Raw genomic sequence first — 18,631 nt, forward strand, 5'->3', positions numbered from 1 at the left:
GGAGGGTCACATGGGCTGTTCCATTGCCATCGAGATGCGTTCAGGTGCACACGCTCAACAAGAGGAAAAGTTCTCAGCACATTTCAATGGATTTTTATCTCTTTAAAGGCAGGTTATTTTTTGAAGGAGAAATCTGGAATATAAATGTTGGGAAGGTAAGAACATGTGAATTCCAACTAAAACAACAACAGCAAAAAAAATGACATTCTCAGTTTAATCATCATCTGTCTGTTATACATTCTTATATGTTGTAAAACAGTGTCAAACTTTTCAAACTATATTTCTTAGTATATTATTATATCATATTTATATATATTATATACTATATTTCTATAGTATATTATCATATTTCTTCTTAACTATAATTCTTTAGTTTTTTTAGTCTATGATTCGGTTGTCTGAAGTAAACAAAATGAAAAAGACACTGCCTATGTTTCATGTAAACATGGACAGATAATAAAATTTAACCTAAACAGAAATTGAGGGATCCATTAAAATGCAACAAACAGTACTACTGTACAGTACAAAATAGTCTCAAAAAATATGCAGTAAAACTCTAATAATCTCAATAGTATTTATTATTTTATTGGCTCTTCCTATAAGTTGCTGTTCTTTTTCTTAAAGCCTTGACATCTGAGCTCCTTGCTTCAAAAGTGTGTTTTATACTTTCATTGTGATATTTTAATATCTATAAATTTAATTTCTATTCAATATTTATGACCTGATTAAATCTAATCTTACCAAATAAGTACAACTAGATGAAATAATGAAGACTGTAAGAATGAAGAAGAAGAAAAAATGTTCTAGACCTAACCCCCATCCCACATGTAGTTTTGATAGCCATCGAAGCATGAGTGCTCAAGCACAGACGGAAAAAAAACACACAGCATGTCACCGCAAGCTGAAATGCAACGATTTTGAATGCAAAACCACAAAGTCTACATGACGTGTATTCGTCACCAGTCACTTCTGCTCTGTATGAATTAACATATTATTCATGTCAGTGCAATACTATATACAAAGAGCTTTTCCTTTCCCCCAAATGCTTTGCCTTTACTTATCTGTGTTGCCTCACAGCAAATCCCCCTCTCCCACTTTCCTCATCAGCACTTTTAAAGTTGATGTCATGCACAAATAAACAAACTCGGATAATTGTACTAATAACAGTGGTTGTTATCACCCTTTTACGGACACATGCCCATATCATGGCAGGTGCAGGTACTCTTCAAGCAGGTAGTCTTTGTTGTATATCCCTAACAAAATTGGCATCACAAGGTCCAAATCTTAGATAGCACTAACAACGATGGATTAGTTCACACAAGGTCAGTGGACTTCTCAATAAACCTGATTTATGGGCAATAGTGACAAAACATCTTTTGAGTGTCAATGTTATGAGATCATATTGGTAAATCATCAATTTAACTCTACAAATGGAACATAAAAACATGAAAAGCTTTTATAGTGCAGATTCTAAAAAAAAAATAATAGTGGATTGTATGCGCTAGACTGTAGAGCAAGGGTGGGCAAACTTTTTGACCCGGGGGCCACATTGACTTTAAAATCTTGACGTATGGGCCGGGTCAGCACAAGATATGATACATATAAAAAAGTGCATCCGTTAACAGTGCATATGAAACAAAACTGAAAAAAAAGGACTAAAGTATTGACATACTCATCACTCATCATTAAAGTAAAAAGTATAAAGTACAAAGTAAAGTAAAAAGGAATGTATTAAGAAATATTAAAATTGTTTTAAATCAAGTAAATTAACATTTTCAAAAACAAGAACAAACACCTGTCTCCAGGTGAAAAATGTAAAAATATAATCCATCCACCCACACATTAATAACACTTCTCACTCTCTAAATTGGTGGAAAAATGTCACAATAACAAATCTGTCCAACTATTTTTTCTTTTCTACTGTGCTCTATTTTTGAATCTTTTTCTACACTATGATTCATCTTTCTTGCATTCTATTGCTAGGGTCTTCTTTCACACTCGTATACTACATCCTATCTCTTCCTCCATTTCATCAAGGTTAGGTGGCCTTAAAGCTCTGTGAACTAAACACTTTTCTCCCACTCTCCAGCTACCTTCTTTCCATCTTCCTCCACTATATTTTCTCCTCTCTCTTCCTGCTTTGTCATGTCTATTTCCATGAGGAACCCACCCCATCGCCGGCGTTCTTTTGGTCCTGTCTCACCCAAGCGGATCTATAGGAACCTGTCAGGCAGGCTAAGGGGTGGCGAGTCATCTGTCGGCGGGGCAGCAGACACACCCAAGCGCCTTGGAAAATCTGCAGATGTTGTAAGATTTAATTTAATTTAGCATGGTTTACTAATATATGTTGTTACCTGTCTATAATTGGAGGATTCCTGTTTTGTATTTCATATCATTTTCTTAACCGCTTTATCCTCATTAGGGTGCTGGAGCCTATCCCAGCTGACTATGGGTCACAGGCGCGAGACATTCTGAATCGCTAGCCACCTGATGGTCAGATTCCTATTTATAAAAAAATGGCTGCTTTAAACACACAATTACAATTGGGAGTAATTTACCTCTTCCAAATTTTTTGGGCATCATTGTAGTGTTAGATTACGCCAAAACCAGTTCAAATACGTTCTGATGGGGGGTTCGTTGAGCGAGTGGTTACGATGTCGGCCTCAAAGTTATGAGATTGAGGGTTCGATTCCTGGGAATGTCTGTGTGTGGAGTATGCACGTTCTCCCCGGGCTTGCCTGGGTTTTCTATGGGAACTCTGGTTTCCTCCCACATTCCAAAAACATGCTGGGTAGGCAGGTTGAACACAGTAAATTTCCCCTAGGTATGAGGGTGAGCATGAATATTTGTCTGTCTCCTTGTACCTTGTAATTGGCCGGTTACCAATTCAGGTTGTCCCCCTGTCAACTGCCCACTGTTGGCAGGGATAGACTCCAGAACTTCCTGAACCCTTGTGAGGATTAGTGGTCCTGAAAATGAATGAAATGCGTTCTGTTAAAAGCCTCTTCGTTTAGTTGACCACTTTCTACCTATGACCATGACATCGTCTTTTAACCCCATTAGTACAAGACCTTGTGGGATGCAGTTGAGAATGAAGACACATTAGCTGTACAAAGTCTACTATCCCGAATCCACAGCAACTATGGAGGTGGAGGAGGAGGTTCCAGTGGAGGAGGAGGAGGAGGAGGTGGTGGTGGAGGAACCCTGTGGGAGAGAGGAGAAAAGAAGGACAGAGACTGGGAAAAAGAACGGGAAAGGGGGGTGAACAGAGTGAGTGAACAAGGCCTTGTCCCACTTGATGTGGCTACCCTCACCCACAATTCACCTCTGCTACATGTACTGGTAAAGGCCGGAGCAAGGCATAACCCCATTTGTAAGTACTGTTGCTCAAATCTAGATCATTGTGTGAATGTAAATATTTTCTAGAGAAGAATTATTTGAATGTTGTTTATTCTTACTTTTAATGTATTATGGTATTTTTCAGTAAATAACCTATATCATTAGTTTAATTCAAAACTCTCCCATGTGATATGTAAAATACCTTGAAATAGAAATACATACTACCCAATTATAAATGCACCTTAGGCATAGTTTAATAATATTTACACCACTGGGATTTTTTCAGCTATTTCATCGCATTTATATCTCAACTCAATGCATTTTATGTCAGAAAAAAACAAATGCTAAATCAGGGGTGGACAAGTCCAGTACGTGGTTTCAAGGACCGGACTTGGCAACCCCTGTGTTAAATTATTGCAATAGCCCTGGCCTGCTAAGGCAGGGTTGGGTACTTTGTTCAACTTTTCTGTTTTATTGATTTCTTGCATCTACTGGTTTTAAAATTGAAGCCATGGTTTTGCTCTTTGTATTGTAATCACTACTAGTGTGCAGACCAGTGGATTGGGCACGCAAACTTGATGAACTTGTGACATTGGCAAAAGACAAAGTGGATGAGAGGAAGCAAGAGTTACTGAAGAAGGCCGGAGCAGGATCTCATGCACAGGCTGAGGTCCATAGACAAATAAGACTCTGGAGCCTCAGACTGCAATTGTATTGCCGAATGAAGGAGAATTTCCTTCAAACAGGTTAGTGGATGTATCAATGTTTAAACTTATATGATTATAGTTAGTCATTTATATCATTGTAGTTAGAAAAACAGCATTCTATCAATTCCCAACATCTACATACTATAAGCCCCAAAGTGATGAAAGTCCCTGTTTTCATTATTTAAGTCTTACAATATTTTATACAAATAAGAAACTAGTACCTTGACTTGCATTGCTTTCATTTTACAAGTAATTGCCTGACTATTTTATGGGCACGGTGCAACAGCGCCTATAAAATGTAATCAAATTCCTAATACAAATTTGTCTTACAATAAATGCTATTTTAAATTTCAAAAATCTCTTTTTATATGGGTTTTTTTATGGATATGTCCCTTTACTTTTACTACTCAGGGTCAAAGAGTTTTCAGAAAAGTGAAAACCCTACAATGACTCAATTGTGATAAAAGATTAGTGGCAATGCCAATTTAAGTTCAATACATAATGTTTAACATAACAGACTAGGTTCTACATTCTCATGTATATTATACCAATTCATTATTATTATAATATATATTTTTGAACATTTGTCTTGTATATGTTGAAATACTTTATCCAGAACTCCCAGGTCCTCCCAGTATTGTATCCATTGTGGTGAATAGCACATCGTCTCTATTTGTGGCAGTGAAAGAGCTAGAAGGTGACTGCATAGGGCTTATAACCTGCTACAAAGGTAGGAACCTCTAACATCATTTTTAAAATAGAATGATTCCTTGCTATATTATTGATAAGAACTCTGCAATCAAGTTGGAAATCTCACACAGCAATGAATAGGAGTTAACTGTAATTACCACTTTTGCCTATTGTGGGAATTGAAATGTTTCCAAGTCTTAGTCAGGACAAAAACAAACAAACAAACAAACGTTCTAGAAATGTACTGGAAACAGTCCATTCCTTGCAGTCCTGTATAAAAGATTCACTAATCGTGCCCTCTTTAAAGCAGATAGATTGTAGCTTTAACTCCTCGTTATTGTTGTTGCAATTGGATAAGCAGCATATTTCTACAAGTGCAGTATCCTTACCCTTGGCATTGAAAATTCCAGTTCAATACCTAAAGGAAAAAGAGAATAATCTGTCAGTGAGATTGTTTTTGTCTTCACAGTGGAATGGAGCAACTCGGCAAGCTTTAAGCGCATCCTTGGCACAGCCCAAGTTACAGAAACCAAGAATCCCTCCTATACTATCAAGGGACTCATTGCTGTAAGACATCAAGTACCTAATCTCTCTCCTCCTCTCTCTTTCTCAGCATACTTTCCATCTCTTCCTTTTCTCTGCCTTTTAACCTTTCTCATCACTCAAAAACTAGAAAAACCGACATGGATGTATTGAAAATAGTCCTTTGAAATATGGGCACAGTACAATACCCACACAATAGGCTTGATCCAGTCGTGGATTTCCATTGGAGTTATAATTTGTAGTACCTGAAGTGAATTTTTAAAATTATTTCTTTATCAAAAACTGATTTCACATTGTTAATGCTTGGTAATAATTTTCCTTCAAATGCAGGGTGTGCATTACTTTGTCAGAGCAAGTGCTTACAATGTTAAAGGATGGGGTCCGCCTCAAGCTTCTACTCCAGGCAGCGTTGCACCGTCCAGTAAGTATTAACCCTTGCTGAGCATTTTGAAATGAAAAACATGATTAAAAAAAGCTCAAAACTGAAATAAACACATTTTTAGATCCATTAAAAAATGAATATTTTGGGATTTTGATTCAGTTCTTTTAATCTGATTAAATATATATATATTTATCTAAAATGGTCCAGCCCACATGAAATCGAGTTGAAGTTAATGCGTCCCATAAACCAACCCAATTTTGACACCCTTACTTTACAGGTTGGAGAGAGTGCAATGGTGTGAAGTCCCAGTACAGAAACCATGAGGCCCTAGTGAGGAAGCTTCTAGAAGATATTGGAGTGCCTCATAGCAGAGGATATTACAAAGGTAACAAAACGTTCCTGGTATTTATACAATTGGGGTATGCCTCAGAGGTGTACTAATCCTTTTAATCAAGGGATATATGTGTGCAAAGTAAAATAAAGTGAAAATTAGTGACTGTTACCAGACATGGCCGCTCTGCTGCTTCACAGACAACCCAAAAGCCGAGAGTCCCAGCAAACGTATGTCAATGTCTCGGGGCCTCAAACAACTGTTCAACTCTGCTACCAAGTTTGTTCGTTCCTTACAAAGGTAGTTCTTAATTTTGTTCGCTTGTCTCAGTGTATGCTTTTATAGTCAATGTGTTATGATTTTGTATCTGGTGACTATTAAACAGTTGGCAGCGTGATCATGCCAGTCTTTACCAAACTACTAAATACGCCTTTTGCATCAAAACTATGAAAAACTAAACAAAAGCAAAAAAAATCAAGCAGTTTTATTTTCCAACAATTTACATGGAAAAGAACTAAAATGTCACTAAACGTTTCCAGTTCAAATGTATAGACTATCCACTAGTGACAAACTCATTTAAATTCAACAAAATATTACTGTTGATAGGATTTAATTACCAAGATAATGTTTTTAAATGACAATATTCTACTGATGTGACAATTTGGTACTAGTATTGGATATTGGCTTCTCTCTTTCTGAATTTTGCACAATTTTAGGGGGGTGTACTTGGCTACGGTGTTCTACCACAAGGAAAACATCCTGGTAACAGCTGAAGATCAACTCCCATTGGTGGAGATCCAGTGCTGTTCAACCACCCTCACGCACAACTTTGTTTGGTTTGCGAAGGTGATGGCGCATAGACCACCCACAATATTATGAGTGCATGAACAACAAAATTCTTTCTCGTAGAATTGTATGTGGAGTTGTATGTTTCACAAAAAAAATTAAGAACATGTTGTAACGTATTGATGTATTTATCTCAAAAAATCCCCCCTATCCTACAGCAATATTTGCAATAATAGAAACAGCACAAATAACTCAAAAACCCCTAAACTGAACAGTTTTATCATTTTCACTGCCCACTCCTAAAGTTCCTACTGGATTTATTGTGTGTCTTCTTAGTTAAAACTGTTGTATGTTTAAAGTGCAGAGGTTGAAAGTCCCACATTATAATCAAAGCTATGCATAAACAATATATCAACAATAACATACCAAACTCTTAAATAAACACTGTGTCATAGCGAAATGCTGATTATTTTTACTCAGTCAGAATTGTACTCTTGCATTAAATCTCTTTGAAATTGTGCAAGTAGTCATAATGGCGTTGTTTGTCAGTGTACAGTACAGCGTATGCCTTTTGAAGTGTAGTCATTACACAGCTATTCCTTTCTGATTAATTATTCACTATGCAGTTTATATTGCACTCACAGCAATTTAGAATGAAATGCCATTTATTACCTACAGTTGTCCTGTGCATGGCAGCAAGTTCCCTGGCTCCAGCAAGCACTCTCCTCTGCTCATTCATCTTCTTCATCCCTCCTACAGAACAGGCATAATATTTTAAAAGCCGTCTCCCAGTTGCAGGTAAGAAGTTCAATTGCTAATACTGCATAATAAAAAAGCATTAAAACAGGTTAATTGCTATTTTAATTGCCCACCAGCCCATTTTCTGATTAGCTCCTCACTTCACTACCCGAGGCTATTCTAATTCATAAAAAAAATACATTTATTAATCCTCATCTTTTCCTCTTCTTCCTTCTTGGTGTCCAGTCATCACTGGGGACAATGGACCTTGGCCAAGTGCACTATGAACCATTAAAAGACAAGCAGGGTAACATTTTACTCGTGACATTAAAGGAATTCCCAAATGTGACCAGGTGAGCATTCATTCCAGCCAGAGAGTTCTGTTTGAAATATTCTTACATATTATTTGGAGTTTTGTTGTCGGGGGTCAAAATATACCAAACCAAACTGTAGATTTTATTCCTATAGAACAAAGGTGTCAGACTCGGGTTGGTTTGCTGTTGTTTGTCAAAAGTAACCCAAATTTTATGAACCCGCCTAATGCATTTCTTTAAAAATTGTCTAATTGGATAGTAATCCACTCAATCTGGCAATATTATCACTTCCATTTATTAGTGTGCATTTAAATGTATTCCATTGATGCCTTTGGTGTTATGTAATTAAGCCCTCCAGAGCATCCGCTGCAATGGATGCCCCTTTCTCGCTTGGAGAAGAATCGTAGAAGAGCTCCCCTTCTACCTGAACCCACTGCCATGGACATGCTATATGAACACCTAAGGGTAAATTTGAAAAGCACGAGAAACAATTGGTGCATAATTATTTAGCTTTAGGGAAGTCCAAGAAAAAAAAGTCATCAGTATAATTGAAAACAATGATTTTATATTATACAGCGTTTTTTGTTTCACCCCAAGTGGAAATAATCTGAGCGGTAGAGCTAAGAAATGTTTTATGTCTCAAATTGATGTCAAAACCCATTACCTTACATCTGTTTACACTGATAAATTCATCAGAAATGCATCTAAATTTTCTTTCCAGGAAAAGTTGGACTACCACAGGCACAGCAATCAATGGGCAAAATCGGGCCTCTACGTCGGCATACTGAAACTATGGAGCTCTGTGGAACAGATTAGGGTTTTGGTGCCTCAAAGGCTGCCCAATTTACTATGCCATACACGGGTCCGACACAATGCCCACGTCACCAGGTAATACTGATGAAATGGCATTTGTCTAATATTCTTTACACAATAAATTACTGTATATTCAAGTAATAGCTGCCATCTATTAATGATGAACCCATTTAAGATCACAGCAGAATTAGAGTGCTATCATCAAACTGGGAAGAGCAATCAGTGGTTAGGATATAAATATTATAAAATGCATTACACAGCACTGGCACCTTATTTCTTAGCACTCCAATGACGTCAATTTAGTTCATTCATTTCCAACCTCACATATTCTGGTCCCGGGGTGATGGAGCCTAATGCCTGGCCGGACGTTTGGTCGCCCGGACGTTTGGTTGCCCGGACGTTTGGTCGCCCGGATGTCACAAGAGTTTAATATCATCCGGCGACCAAACGTCCGGCGACCTAACGTCCGAGTACCAGCCTAATGATAAGCAATACTATAGTTTTAATTAGACATACCATATTTCCACGACTATAAGGCACACTTAAAAGTCTTAAAATTCCTCCAAAATAGACAGGATACCTTATAAGCCAGTGTGCCTTATATATGGGAAAAAAACTAAAATGTGTCATTCATTGAGGGTGCGCCTTATAGTCGTGAAAATACGGTAATATACTTTTATCATTTTCATGAAAATGGAATTTACATTCAACTGTGGTTGTATGTGATGGGTGCATTTGCTATAAAGCTGTGACTAACTCAGCCCAACTCACATTATTGGAAAGTCAATGTTATTGCTTGTAGAAGTAAATAAAGGATTTCATGCCATCGATTAAAAGCAAGCTTTTTAGCAGCTCACCTGTAAAACTTTCTGCACTTTCCCATAATTCTGACCTTTCAGGTATAAATCTTATTTAAAAGAAGAGGAAATCAATTCCAGTTAAATATGCTTCCAAAATCTATCAGCTCTAAGTCTTTGCGTGTGCATAATTTGTTATCAGTGAACCACAATTTACAATGCTTAGGGTCAGGGTCTCCTCCATTTGTTATTCATCGCACATCTCATACCAATTTGCCTTTTCAACTCAATTTCTATAGAGAAGAATGGACATGGCTCCAGAGTAATGTTTATGAGAGAACCAGTGACGGTATACAGAACCTCCTGGGCACCAAGGACGACGACTTGGACGAAAATAGCAGCTTAGTGGAGTTCATCAGGTCCCTCAGAGCAGCAGTTTCACATCTTCTCACCAAACTCAACATCCCCCTCTACAGGGTAAACCCAATCTGACAAATGGAGGAATGTTGCATCCTTGCAGCCATACATTTTATCTTATATTTGTCCTTTTTAGGCTTATCAGTATGGAGTTTACACCAGAGAGCTGCTACAGTTAGGGGACAAAGTGTCAATGCTTCTGCTTCTTCCTCCAAGTGAAGACTTCAGCTCGAGCTATTGGCCGTTGTTAGGAACTAAAGAGACTGGCCTTACCATGCCCTTGCAGATCTTTGAGCTTGGTGGGTTTTATTACCTACATATCCTTTGTGGTTGTTGGCAAATTTGGGCTGAGTCTCCTCTTTTAACCCCTATTGATACTAAATACCATTTTTTTTAAAAATACTCTGCTTTTAGTAGTTCTGGAACTTATTTGGTTTAGTAATTTCCTACCCTATTCTTGTTATTATTAGTTCACTTCTGGACATATGAACGGGACTTTCTGTCCCAGTACTGCCAGGCTTGGGTGAGGATGGAGCTGGACACTCACCTGGCTCAGCAGGCTTTGCGAGAGGCGTTGGACAGCAGGGAAGTGCAAGTGGCCCGCGAGCGTCTGAACCATGTCACCGACCTATCCCATGTAAGATATTGTAGCAGAACAAGTTAAACACTTAAAACAGGAGTGACAAACTCAATTTTTTCGTCGATATTACATTGTAGTTGTGTTTTTTCTATTAGCGCCTAGATGCGGTGTGGCGGGATGCCCGCTGGATTATGGACTGTCTGCAGTGCGTTAGATCCAAGCAATGGGTGGGAGCAGTGCCTCTTGGATTGGTAATGGGTGGAGACCCACCACCATGTCCTGATGCTGAAGAAGATGAGGGAAGACTGACTGCCAGACTTACATGGCCCCATCGTCTGCTATCAAAAAGGGCCATTTCAGGTGAATATGTGGAAAACATGTATTGCACAATTGGTATTTTCAGCTGAATAATAAAGGCAGGGGACACCCTGAATTGGTGAGCAGCCAATCGCAGACCATTCACACTCATACCAAGGGGAAATTTAGAGTGTCCAACCAGCCCACCCTGCATGTATTTGGGATGTGGGAGTAGACAGAGAAAACCTACACAAGCCTAGGCACATGCAAACTCCACACAGTGACCTGGGTTTGAACCCTCGACCCCAGAACCACTCGGCCGCCGGGATGCTTCTCAAGTAAATGATAATTGCAACCAGGGAAAAAGTCAAAAAAATCCTAGATGTCCATATTGTTTACACAGAAATTGCATTTTTTGGGGATAAAACAGACCTGGTCATCAATGTCTAACTTGTTTCTAAATGTAAGTATCCAAATTTCAATTGGCAAATCGAGAGAAAAAAACAATTCATGCCAAATCATACTATAATTTTACTAACTCATACTCATTGTGAGTATCATTCTCTTGTCAATTCATTCCTATGGGCAATAAAACATACTTCTCTGAATAATAATGTGAAATATTTAATTATTCCTACACACTCATTACAGTTTCTCTTGTCTAAAGTTGAAGTAAGATCCAAAATAACTCACGTAATTGATGATATCTTCTCATTCCGCTTTGTTTTCCCTTTCAGACAATTTAGTCAGCATGATACCAGCAAATGTAGTCACAGCAGAGGTCTCCTCTCCAGCAGGAAATACGGTTGTCATTGAGGAGGCCATAGTGGAGTTAATGGAGGGCGTTGCAAAGGGAGGGTACCCTGTGGACATCAGTGCACAATCCACTGCAGATATGACAAACATCGGCCAGTCAGAACTGGGATGTGCAAGCACTTTAATCGAACCTGGATTCGAATCTGCTCCGGTTGGACAGTTAGAAGTAGGCTTGGCAGCTTTGGATGCACCAGAGTCGTCCTTCAGTGAGTTGGACCACTTTCCTTCTAGCATCTCTGAGGTCATTCAACCCATGGAGATGGCGGAGCTGGTGGACATTTTGCCCACGCTGAGTCTCATCGAAGAGGAGATCCCGAGTAGCTCGTGCGCCCCATCGGTGATGGATATGCTACAAAGTTTTGGACTGGGCATGGCTGAAAAGGACAATTGCTTTGACACACGAAATTACGGCTTATGCGGAAAAAGTGGAAGCAACAGTGCAGAAAACACAGACTCTAACCAAACTCTTCTCTTAGAACAAGACAGGCCAAGCTTATATACCACAGTATGTGACAGAGATGGTGCTGGATATAATATACCTGTACAGGTTCATAGTAGGGGACCATATTTCGCAGGGAGAAACCAGGCAGAGTGGGATAAACCATTTAACAGCTCTTCCTGATGAAAAAAATATACAATTAAAAAAAAAGGCAACGAAAGACTTAATGTGGCTGCAGGTCGGCTGATTTAACATACCAACTTTATTTGGCTCCAACTGCACATAGTAATTATCACTGTTTAAGAATCATGTGTGTTGTGTTAGACAATCAAACACGTTCTTCAATAAATATTCTGAATGTATTGGATTTGTTGTCAATTGAAAAATGTTGCCGAGTCTACTGGAAGATTAAAAAAATATGTATGGCAAGTGCTAGTATTTAACAATTTTAATTTGTATTTTTCTTTTCACACCCTAATGAAAATAATGACTTTTTTTCCCCAAATGACCAAAAAGTCACCTCCTGCATCAAATCAAATCAAAAGCCTGTCTTGTCATCATAAACAGCTGCGTATAATGAAATTTGTGCTGTTACTCCACAAAGTGCGTTTTCACAGTAAAAACATAAATAAGCAATACAAAAATCTAAAAATTATTCATTTGAATTATCTTTCAATTGTAGTGACCACTGCCCATTAAAGTGTTAATAAATGAATTTACGCCAACACTATTTCCATCTATTGAGACATTTCTGCCACCATACGACCATATTGAAACACTACAACCATGAAACCAAATCCTGATGCTCTCACACTAACTGCATGCACTGCAGTATGGCAAAAAATGACGCACCTTAGTTTCTTGGTAGCCTTAAATAATGTTACTATTAAAAAAATATATGTAGTAATCTTGTCTGTTAATGCCATCAGTATACTCTGCCAGGATGTCAGGATCTAAAAATGCTTCGTCACCTGAAGGTATGTAACTGACTCATCATATATTAAAGCATTTTCATCCAACTGAGCAATATTCCTTGCACCAAAAATGTTGCCCTAACAAAGGTAAGAAAATAGTCCTGCATGCCACTGCATTTTGTGGCATAACCTTCTATATATTTCTATATAAATTCTATAATATAATTATTTTTGGAAGTATTTGCTATTAAGCATACTGAACGGGGAGCAAAATTTTGACTGAATTGAATGCTTTTATTGTCATTAATTAATTTTAAACAAATGTTCAACTTCATTAATTCACCCATCCCAAAGTATGCCAATGGCAGCCAATGAGCTAATATAAAAGACTAATCTCATAAAAAATGTTGATAACAGTGCCATTTAAAAAAACATCAATTTTTGGCATTAATGTGTATAAATAACCTATTGTGATATTCCACTAAATTGATATATTGCCAAACCCTGATTGCTTATCACAGGATAACTTTCATAAAACACAATAATTATCCTACAGTTGCACTCCACTAAATGATAAAGGTATTGGGCAACTTTTCTCAAATGTGAAACATTTAATAAATACCTTGTAATAAATCAAATGATAATTACCAGGTGCCGGCGATGCCTGATTATTTGGGAATGATGGTACTTTCTTCCTTTTTGACACATGCACTTCAACCACATCAGAGGCAGAATTGAGGATCGTCCTTCTAGGAAAGACCGGATCAGGAAGGAGCTCCTCAGGCAACACCATCTTGGGTAGGTCGGCTTTCAACGTGGACGTCTCCCCCTGCTCTGTCACCAGACAATCAAAGAAAGAGACCGGGACAGTAAGCGGTAGGTGCGTCTCTGTGGTCGACACGCCAGGGTTCTTTCACACAGACTTGTGCCCTCAGGACATCATTCAAGAAGTAGGACGATGTGTATACCTATCCTCTCTTGGACCCCATGTATTTTTGGTGACCTTGCGGCCTTGCAGGTTCACCCAGGAGGACAGAGATGTCCTTGAGTGGATTCAAGCAACATTTGGACCTGGCGTGGCCAGGTTTTCCTTGGTCCTTTTCACATGGGGAGACCAACTGCAAGGAATTTGTGTTGAAGATTTTCTGGCGCAGAACAAGGAGCTTTCATCGTTTGTAAGAAGCTGCGGTGGAGGTTTTCATGTCTTTGACAACAGTGCGAATAAGGCTTCGTGCTCGCTTCAAGTTGAGCAACTTCTGAGAAAGATCGAAGAGCTGGTGGCCAAAAACGGAGGCGGTTGCTATAGCGACGTCATGTTTAATGAAGCAGAGAATGCCATCAGGGATGCTCAGGAGAGGATTCTGGAAGAAAGACCACATATGCGCCTTCGGGTGGAAGACGATGAAAAAGAAGGGGAAGAGACAGAGTTAAAAATGAGTTGTAGGAAAGAGGAAGAGCAAGCCAAGCGGAGGGACGAAAGGCTTTTTTGGTGCGAGCTGTTGAACGCGCTAGGAAAAGGTGCGGCAGAAGGTGCCGGGATAAAAGACCCAAACAAGAACAAAGGCAAGGTTTTGAAGAAAGTCAAAATTGTGGAGAAGGCGGCGGCTCTGGTGGTCTCGCCGTTCTCCATCAGTTCGGCAGCCAAAGTAGTAGGAGGGGCTGTGCGAGAAGGAAGCAAAGTGCTGTATAAGCACCGGAAAACATTCCTGAAAGAATGAACAAACGTATTATTAAGCTATCGACGTGACATTCCTCCAAACCGGATTTCTATAAGTTTCTATACATGAGCACACTTTCATTTGAACGTTCCACAATGAAGGACAATGTTAATAAATGTGCAATTTAATTTTTTCGAGCAGTCATAAAATACTCCCGAGTTAAAATAGTACTATATTGAATGCATTTATAAACAATGTAATTCAACATTTTTGTTTTTTGATAAGTTTATGCAACAACTGATTAGCCCTTTTACATCCATGATGCTATCTCAAGATAAAAGTAAACAAAAATTAAAAAGGCTACATCCTTGGCAACAAGGGTTGAAAAGTACTTTGTTAACAAAGTAAATAGGGAGTGTCATTTTGTACTGAAAACTGAATTAAAACTCTGTTCTGCCATTGTAGTCAAACTGCCCAATTTAGGCTGTGCATAAAAACATATTTTCAGTTTCATGTTTGCATCCCAGCATATCAAGTAAAAAAGGGGGGAGGAGGTACCATAACACAACGAAGAAGTTGGGGTAAACAAACAACAACCGGCTAGACGGGAATTGAATTTAAAGCACTCGTTTTGATTGACGGAATGTCGGCTCATCTGTCGCTAGACTGGGATTGGCAGGGTCATTTTTCCTCTTTCTCTTAGCACTGTAAAATACAAAGGAAGAATAAAATAAGTGTTCAGTCTTGCTTATTATATGGCCCAAAAATACTTAATATCCAGACTGGTATTATCGTTTAACGTGTACATTTATCCACCAAATAAATACTACATCTCAAATATGACCACACACAAATAGTATGAAGAAAACTGACCAGAATAAAAACACCAAAGATTGTTACTTTGTTAATATTTGGCGAATTAGAAGAAATAAAAATGTTTTCCCAATCCAAAATCCTGTTTTTTTTTCAGAGGGTTGGAACAAATTAGTTTTTAGTTCATTTCTATGGGAAACGTTCATTTGAGTTACGAGTAAATCGACATACAAGCTCAGTCCCGGAACAAATTAAGCTCTTATCTTGAGGTACCACTGTACAACCAAATGCCTGCATTTTAATGCCAACTTAAGGCCCCTTCTGATAAATTTCATCCATCTAGGACTCTTAGCTCACCTTTTGTGACGTAAAGGTAAAAGAAGTCACAGTAGAAAATAGTCTGCACAACACCAGCCACCACAGCAATTTGGTCAAAGAAGCTTTCCGTGTGATAGCGCCAGATCCAGTTGCCGATGTAAAGGGCTCTATACAGCCCAAGGAAGAACAAGTAGTGGGTCGTGATAGATTCAGCCTCGCCCGTCTTGGTGATCATGAAAAGCTGTGGCATTATAGCCACAGACTCCAGAAAAATGGAGAAAGTCCAAAGCAGCTTGGTCAAAGAAAGAAAGCAATTATTTCAAGGAATCTTGCTAGAAAGAATAAACACTTGATTACTACCTCAACGTATAAGAACTCGTAGGTCTCCAGGAAGGAGAGACCAAGAACCGGCAGCAACAGGAATTCCACCCGGAACGAGTCATTCTCAGAGTCGTAAGTGTTCCTGAAGCGTTTGTAGATCAAGTACACGGTAGCGTAGGACATCGCCAAAAACACCACCTGACAGCACAGTAGGTGGTTTAGATCTTTATGACAGAAATATAACCCTTAACCGTGGAACTACGTACGATAGAGTGGATGTTACCTTCATGACTGTGTTGTAAATAGAAATGAAATAGGTGAATAAGTCAAGGTATCTGGTAGTGAAGACAAGAGCAAACAACACCTGGGACTTCCCGGAAATGCCTACAAACAGAAGGGAAAAGAAAGAGAATTATTATGCTTGTGTGTCCAGACTGGTCACATTTAAGTTCCCTTAACAAGGTAACAAAAGTCATTTTTTAATGAAATGGCATACTATAAATGTTCTACATTTAATGATTATATGAAATATTATTTTTTTTGCACAACTATAATTGTTTTTAAAGGTAAAATTCATCACAGGTGTATTTGTATTATATAAACAGTCCTCCCATATTAAATTGATTGGACTTCTATTAATGTCATTGGCAGCCAATGAGTGAAATATTAAAATTCAGAAGCAAGAAAACTAAAAAACTGAAAAGAGAATATGCACTTTCTGCACGTATATCTCTAAAAAAAAATGGACATTAAAAATCATGAATTTTTATGTACATTACTCATAATTTTACCAGGCCATATTTACATACAATTACCTGTTGAGAAATTCAATGTTCAGGAAAAAAATATTTATTGATTTACTTTTAGCCTGGAGGGCGTTTTCTGACCCTTGGAAATGTTGTTTTCCTTTAAAAGGAGATGTGTGGTATTAGTATTATTCATGGGATGCATTTAAAAAATGCCACGTAGCTTCTACGTCTATGGTAGTAAAGCCGCGACACTTTACCCATTACGTCCAAATATCTAACCCTAACCCTAATCATAACCCTAACCCTAACCCCAAACCTAACCCTATTCCATCTTGTTGGGACATACATTTTAGTGCAAACCATGAGCAAATTTTCAGTCAATATCACTTTGCAAAGTTGCAAAGTATTGTTACGCGAATATAATAACCACAAAAAAGTCCGCCTACCTGCACAAGATTTGGATTTCCATATCTTAATAAGCAAAATGCTGATTGCCAAAAGATGCGACAAGTCAGCAGCGAGGCGAAACACGTTCATTTTGATCCCGTTTCCCTTTAATTGACACTAAGTTACAAAAAAAACAATAACAATAACCATCAACTTTAAGGCCACAAGCGAACTTGATGAGTTCCGGCCACACACAAAAAATCAGTGCACGTTGAGAAGCCCACTTCGTTGAAATTAATTACAACAAGTAAAGAAAAAGAAAACATGCGACGTTTAAGGCATCGTCACAAGGGCATTGGCAGCTAGGATTGTTTCGAATTGAAACTACTGAGAGAGGAGGTGACGTGGCTGAGCAGATCACGGACGTTTGGCTGGCAGCTCATAAAGCAAAACTCCCATGTCCGCTCATGTGTTAATAAAATAAGACGATTCCGTTCAGGCGTTTCAAAATAAAAGTAGATTTATTTATGCGTATACGTGTGTATACGTGTGTATACGTGTGTGTACATGTGTGTACATGTGTGTACATGTGTGTACATGTGTGTACATGTGTGTACATGTGTGTACATGTGTGTACATGTGTGTACATGTACGCACATGTACGCACATTCTGAACCGCTTTATCCTCATTAGGGTCGCAGGAGGTGCTGGAGCCGGGGGGAACCCTGGATTGGTGGCCAGCCAATCACAGGGCACGGGGAGACGGACAACCATTCAGGCTCACACTCATACCGAGGGGCAATTTAGAGTGTCCAATCAGCCTACCATGGATGTTTTTGGAATGTGGGAGGAAACCAGAGTACCCAGAGGTGGACCAACCTGGATTTGAACCCAGGATCCCAGAGCTGTGAGGCCAACGTGCTAACCACTCGCCCCACCAGGCTGCCCATATTATATAGACCCACTAACCACTTGTGCTCAAAAGTACAGTATTTCAAAAACACTCACAACATACTTTGAGTTTCAACTGTAATCCATTGAAGACGAACCAATGGACTATCAATACTCTTCATTGTCTGTTTAATTCAATTTAAAGAAAATGTTGAATGAAGACAAATATCCTGACACTGGCATCATATATACTCCAGACAGGGATACACTGCGGATAAATCTGAATTCAAGTCTAAGCTAAAGGTTATGGCAACTAATCTGACATCTAGGAGTGATTAACTTCTATTTATATATGCAGAGAGTCAGTTCATCCCATCTTCCTTCTCATCCATCTCCAATTGTTCATACTGTACAAAATCTCTCCTGCTGTTTGTCATCTGATATTCAAACCTAATATTCTCTTTCAAACAGACAGTAAAAGCAACATGTCATCATTCTATTCAGGATTTTTGCATCTAGATTTTAGAGATACTCTACTCTACATACCTACATGCAACCAGTTCGTAATGTGTTTTCTTCGTTTTTGTGTGG

At 38.6% G+C, this 18,631-nt stretch overlaps 3 protein-coding genes across 3 annotated transcripts; 2 read left to right on the forward strand and 1 right to left on the reverse strand.

Annotated features, from left to right (window-relative positions):
- Window positions 1–27: 27 nt before the first annotated feature.
- Window positions 28–12,719, forward strand: LOC144208746 (ankyrin repeat and fibronectin type-III domain-containing protein 1). Its single transcript, XM_077734748.1, has 19 exons — window positions 28–155; window positions 1,984–2,307; window positions 3,064–3,373; window positions 3,885–4,085; window positions 4,663–4,776; window positions 5,206–5,303; window positions 5,610–5,700; window positions 5,939–6,046; window positions 6,193–6,292; window positions 6,709–6,838; window positions 7,457–7,576; window positions 7,763–7,869; window positions 8,181–8,295; window positions 8,552–8,718; window positions 9,740–9,917; window positions 9,994–10,156; window positions 10,328–10,494; window positions 10,593–10,797; window positions 11,472–12,719. The coding sequence occupies exons 2-19, from the start codon at window positions 2,146–2,148 to the stop codon at window positions 12,170–12,172; spliced, it is 3,237 nt and encodes a 1,078-aa protein (XP_077590874.1). The 5' UTR covers window positions 28–155; window positions 1,984–2,145; the 3' UTR covers window positions 12,173–12,719.
- A 66-nt stretch (window positions 12,720–12,785) lies between these two features.
- Window positions 12,786–15,474, forward strand: LOC144208747 (GTPase IMAP family member 9-like). The gene is made up of 2 exons (XM_077734749.1): window positions 12,786–12,966; window positions 13,630–15,474. Exons 1-2 carry the CDS (start codon window positions 12,909–12,911, stop codon window positions 14,619–14,621), a joined length of 1,050 nt encoding a protein of 349 aa, XP_077590875.1. The 5' UTR covers window positions 12,786–12,908; the 3' UTR covers window positions 14,622–15,474.
- kdelr3 (KDEL endoplasmic reticulum protein retention receptor 3) lies at window positions 14,730–17,589 on the reverse strand. Its single transcript, XM_077734750.1, has 5 exons — window positions 17,209–17,589; window positions 16,297–16,397; window positions 16,053–16,211; window positions 15,732–15,984; window positions 14,730–15,266 (listed from the first exon to the last, which is right to left on the reverse strand). The coding sequence occupies exons 1-5, from the start codon at window positions 17,297–17,299 to the stop codon at window positions 15,223–15,225; spliced, it is 648 nt and encodes a 215-aa protein (XP_077590876.1). The 5' UTR covers window positions 17,300–17,589; the 3' UTR covers window positions 14,730–15,222.
- Between the last annotated feature and the right edge of the window lie 1,042 nt (window positions 17,590–18,631).

Source organism: Stigmatopora nigra, chromosome 15, assembly GCF_051989575.1.
Source record: "Stigmatopora nigra isolate UIUO_SnigA chromosome 15, RoL_Snig_1.1, whole genome shotgun sequence".
Taxonomy (NCBI): domain Eukaryota; kingdom Metazoa; phylum Chordata; class Actinopteri; order Syngnathiformes; family Syngnathidae; genus Stigmatopora; species Stigmatopora nigra.

Excerpts from the sequence above, each read along its gene's own strand:
- LOC144208747 (XM_077734749.1), top strand. The coding sequence starts at position 12,909 with ATGCCATCAGTATACTCTGCCAGGATGTCAGGATCTAAAAATGCTTCG. Across the intron at positions 12,967-13,629 it reads AAATGCTTCGTCACCTGAAG|AGGCAGAATTGAGGATCGTC; the intron begins GTATGTAACTGA and ends CAACCACATCAG.
- kdelr3 (XM_077734750.1), bottom strand. The coding sequence starts at position 17,299 with ATGAACGTGTTTCGCCTCGCTGCTGACTTGTCGCATCTTTTGGCAATC. Across the intron at positions 16,398-17,208 it reads GAAATCCAAATCTTGTGCAG|GCATTTCCGGGAAGTCCCAG; the intron begins GTAGGCGGACTT and ends TTCTGTTTGTAG. Across the intron at positions 16,212-16,296 it reads TTTACAACACAGTCATGAAG|GTGGTGTTTTTGGCGATGTC; the intron begins GTAACATCCACT and ends CTGTGCTGTCAG.
- LOC144208746 (XM_077734748.1), top strand. The coding sequence starts at position 2,146 with ATGTCTATTTCCATGAGGAACCCACCCCATCGCCGGCGTTCTTTTGGT. Across the intron at positions 3,374-3,884 it reads AGCAAGGCATAACCCCATTT|TGTGCAGACCAGTGGATTGG; the intron begins GTAAGTACTGTT and ends AATCACTACTAG. Across the intron at positions 6,293-6,708 it reads TTTGTTCGTTCCTTACAAAG|GGGGGTGTACTTGGCTACGG; the intron begins GTAGTTCTTAAT and ends GCACAATTTTAG.